Genomic DNA, 4,858 nt, shown 5'->3' on the forward strand with positions numbered 1-4,858 from the left:
TATTAGTCTGCTTTCTATAATTGCGTTTGTCATCTTTCAAGAATATAGGTACATGTATGAAAAACAACAGCCACACTAAATTAGGATTGTTGAAGTTTTGGTGAAAAAGATGGGAATGTTAATGAAGTGCTGGAAGTAAGGCGAGAGGTCAGCGGGAGAAATTTATTTGTTGTTTATTGAAAAGTAAAATTGATTCCTTTTAAGGGAAAGTATAATTAATTCACATTGAAACAATTCCACTGGCTTTGTTTGATGAGTGCCTCAGCGTATCTTAACTGTTTTCGAAGCACTACGAAATCGATACATAATAAGGAATAATTGTAGTTCTGATTAACATTTGGTGTAGATGTCTTTTCTTAAGTTTAAACTTAAACCAAATCGATACTTTGCAAGGAATGATGAATTTCAATTAACATTTAATTGATTCTGATTAACATTTAATTCAGACTACTTCTAAGACAGAATTTAGCACGAAGAGCAATCTTTTATCCTTTATTCTTCTGAAATGATGCTGTTAGTGTTCCATTGCCTTTAAATATTTATCTCAAATTTTTAAGTCGGTAAAATTTACAAAAAGGGACTGGAAGCCAATAGATTCAAGTGTTGAAGTGATCATCTCTTTATCGCTTGTCCCTATAAAAAATTTAAATTAATGTCTAAAAACAAATTGAGCAGTATCCGTTGTCATCTTTGTTCAGCAAAATGCGATTAAAGGAAAGGGGATGATTTAAAAAGAAATTATGCATTGGACTAATGGCCCGTAAATGAACCGTAAATAGCCATGACAAATTTTCATCAAACAAATAATTACCGGCACCTATTGTTGTTTTTAATCTGACGAAAAATTGCTTTCAACGGAAAATGTGATTAAAATAAGATTATGGTACCTGTTGCACATTGAAATAACCTGTCCTACAAAATAAAATTGAGGAATAATATGTCTGAAAAAAATTTGGTGTAAGATATACTGTCACTTTTTATCATTTCTCTTTGTCACAGGAGGAGATCAGGTTTAAATCGTCCATTTTTAACTAATGAGAGCATAAAATGCCAAGGTACCTACACTTTTTGAAGATGCATTTGTACTTATAATCCATTTTAAACGTTCAAAAGAATCATCAATTCAAGCATAATTCAAAAAATCAATTTAAACAATGCATGGAGTTCATAATTTTGTTGTCATGGAAATGTTAACGGTTGCATGAGTATGGTAAGGGAGGTTTAAAGAAACAGTATTTAGAACGCAAATTATGGCCTCGGTAATAATGGATTTTTCCATTCGAAGTTAAATCAAGGTGAATAAATAAAGTGCATTTCTATAAAAAAATAAAAATTAGCTCAGAGTGACATGCTTCGTGCTCAACTTTTGCTAACTCTGAAAAAAATTGAGACAGAATGTTTTCTGTATAATAATAAACTTCAAATTCTTGGTGTTGTGAATTCAATCCAGTTTTTTTTTTAAATTATATCCCAAATATCTAAAGATCTCGGGAAATTCTTAGAGCAACCATTCGTAATCTGTAAAAATTTCTTAAAGCTCATAACAAATAACATTCCAGGTAAAATTGCTTGTAATAGGCGAAGAAAGCAGCATTGATAATCTTTATTCATATTATGAATTCACGATTAAGAAAGGAGTGCCAGTGGGATCTACCGTCGGAAGAATTGGGAATAGAAAAATACTCAAATTTGAGCTTCTGGTAGAAAATGACAATTTTGAAATTGACACAGAAAATGGAGTGATTCGGACAAAAAATGAAGTGCAAGTGAGTTTTAAATTGAAAATACGGAGTCGACAGCTCAAAGGTCTGTTAAATGAAATGCTAGTATTCTAATTTTAAGAATTATAAATATTGTGATATCCATTATAGATTCCGGAAACTTACCTGGATATCAAGGTCACAAATCGAGATTACAACGAGATAAGCAAAATAGTCACCGTACTCATTATCGTTGCTCAAGCACACAGCAATGCACTAGTATGTTTGCAAAATCGGATTGATTTGATGGTGCCTGAAAATTCACCATCCGGAACATTTGTTGGTATTTTAACGGCAGGTGATAATAATCTTACTCGGTATATACTTCTGGGACATCCGGATGCTATAGTGATGGACAGTAATACTGGAATCATAAGTACCACTGCGCCGTTTGATTTTGAAAAAGTATATCGTTTATAATTGATTTCATGTTTGGAAATAAAAAATGAGACAGTCTTCAAATTAAAATAAGTTAACTTCCGATTTTTAGGAATCAGAAAACAGAAATTGCTTAGGTGCAAATTTACATACAATGTTTCTTCGATTCTCCTCTTTATCACATCCTTAATTTCCAGGAAAATCTTTATCAATTCAAGGCGATCACCTATGAAATACAGGGTGCATCACTAGAATGTCACATTTTTCTACATATTATCGACAAAAATGACAACGCTCCTAAATTTGGTTCTAGTAGTTATGAGGTCAAAGTTTATGAGGATGCTCCGGTTGGTCTAGTGATCTTTCAACTTGACGTTGACGATTTGGATACTGGTCAGCTTTTCAGTGCAACAATAAATGGCAATTCAAACCATCCCATAATTTAATAGTACTTGAAATCTACTTTTTAGTTTTCTTATAGCAATTTTTTTTTGGTTAATAGCAATTCCAATAGCAACTATAATTTCACTCTTATTTAATATCCGGAAATTCTTCAGTAAATGAGTTCGTTTACGAAATTTCTGCAGTCGGTAATGAGCGAAGTTGGTTCGGAATTAAGCCTGATGGGCGGATTTTTCTCACAGCACCTCTTGACCGGGAATACATGGTCACTCATCAATTGCACATCAATGTTTATGATCAAAGACCTCCAGAAAGAAGTGAGTAATTTAGCTTTAACTCAATCTCAGCCTAGTTGAAAATGTGATGGCATGACATCCAGTTATGATTTTAATTGTAAATTATGATAACCAATTAAAATTGTGGTGGCATAAAGAAACATTTAAGATCAACCATTAATTGCAGTAACTAATGTTTTCAACAAATTAAAATTTCGATTCTAAATTCTCTAATCACCCAACGTTGAAGTCATAAGTCATACACATAAGCAAATGTAATGAAAAGCAATTATCAAGTTTGTTGGCGAAATTCAGTAATACAACGAGAAATTGGACTGGTTTTTATGAAACAGAATTCAAGTAGTTAAAAATTTAAGTTAGTTATTCCGAAACAATTACTGAATATAACTTCATGTTTTAGCATTCAAGGCAACGACTACAGTAAAAATAATAGTTCTGGATATAAACGACAATGCACCGCAGTTTGTTTCACCGCTTGCGTATTTCATTTTCAACGGAACAGTGCCAGGCACCATCATCGGCTTAATTCATGCTGTGGATCCTGACTTGGGTCATAATGGGCAATTGCAATACCGCATTTTACCGTGGTCAAATCCGGAAGGCCTATTTATAATAAATCCAGTCCTTGGATATCTACTGGTACAACACTTATTTGACGCAAAATTTCATCGGTCATATCATTTCGAAATCGCATGAAAAATTACCACTAATCACGCTGCAATAGAAGAATTTAGTTGATAACTTCATAAAAACAGGCCAATCCAATTAAAGTTCTATACTAGATGGTGCCATTTTATATTTGAAGGTATTAAAGTTAGCCAAGAAAGTTTGAATTAGAAAAAATAAGTACTAGAATAAAGCAGTGCTAATTGCCACTGCAGCGACGATAATTAAAGAGAACTCAGAAAAATTCCAAATTTCAAACAAACCAATATTTAGCTTTTCTCAGGTACGTGATCAGATTGATGCCGAAGAGCGAAAAGATTATCATTTATTAGTTGAAGCAAAGGATTATGGTATTCCAAAGAGGTTGTCAACGATTGTCTCAATAGCTGTGACAGTACTGGCTAACAACAAGGGATCACCGAGACTAAAAAGCTCTTACCACATAAAAATTCCGGAGAATATTCCAGTTGGCCACACTGTGTCTCAGATTACTATATGTTTCGTGAGATTCAATTTTTTTTAGGACAAATTTTATGCAAATATTTTTCATGGCAAATGTAAGGCTGTCATCTTAATTCGCACAGTCTTAGTAAAACAGTCCATGATCTGAATCAGTCGGAGCTTTCATTAGTGTTGGTGATGGATGAAATTTCAAGCAAACCTGCAAATATATTTGCCTGTTTCTATTAGAAAAATCAATCTCTAATTTCCTTTCCGCCGCTCACGAATATAATTTATTTACCTTTCCACTAATGTTTAAAGCAAATATTCTTTGTTTAAGGACATTGTAACAAATGTTCTGTTTGAAATCGAATCCGGAAATGAAGATGGCCATTTCCGAATATCTTCCACTAATGGAACAATCACTTCAAATGAACGCTTAAATGCCACCAAAAAATCAAGTTATAACTTAGTGATTTCGATGCGATCAAGTAATTGCACTAGAAAGCAGACCAGGTGCAAATTCTTATGGATCCCAACCTTTTCTACATATTACCTTTTAATAGTAAGGATGTTTGACTAGACTGTTATGGCAGCAATCTGATCAAAGTTTCACAATGTGAACATTCATCATTTACCACTAAGATAATTCAACTATTTATCAAAGCATTTTATAAATATTGTTGAAAATTACTATTTCCATTAAGATGATAATCATAATACATCGCTGAACTTTTATACAAGAAGAAAACTAAAAGTGAATCGACTAAAAGCTCTCAGTGAATGCGGAACTGTCTGTCGATTAATGAGAGTATTAAGTTCTGCAGCTTCTTTTGTGGATCAGGAAAAGGATTGTATCTCAATTAGTTCGTTAAGCTGAGGTCATCAATTAATTAATAGCATCATATATCTGGC

The 4,858-nt window shown here is 33.0% G+C and overlaps 1 protein-coding gene across 1 annotated transcript; it reads left to right on the top strand.

The window, feature by feature from the left end:
• Positions 1–1,348: 1,348 nt before the first annotated feature.
• On the top strand, positions 1,349–4,823 carry LOAG_12672 (hypothetical protein; the record flags this gene model as incomplete). The annotated part of the gene is made up of 9 exons (XM_020448582.1): positions 1,349–1,435; positions 1,560–1,766; positions 1,872–2,165; positions 2,336–2,531; positions 2,696–2,857; positions 3,237–3,475; positions 3,786–4,004; positions 4,284–4,434; positions 4,651–4,823. The coding sequence occupies 9 exons, from the start codon at positions 1,349–1,351 to the stop codon at positions 4,821–4,823; spliced, it is 1,728 nt and encodes a 575-aa protein (XP_020301289.1).
• Between the last annotated feature and the right edge of the window lie 35 nt (positions 4,824–4,858).

The sequence above is a fragment of the Loa loa genome (assembly GCF_000183805.2).
Source record: "Loa loa unplaced genomic scaffold supercont3.86, whole genome shotgun sequence".
Classification (NCBI taxonomy): Eukaryota; Metazoa; Nematoda; class Chromadorea; order Rhabditida; family Onchocercidae; genus Loa; species Loa loa.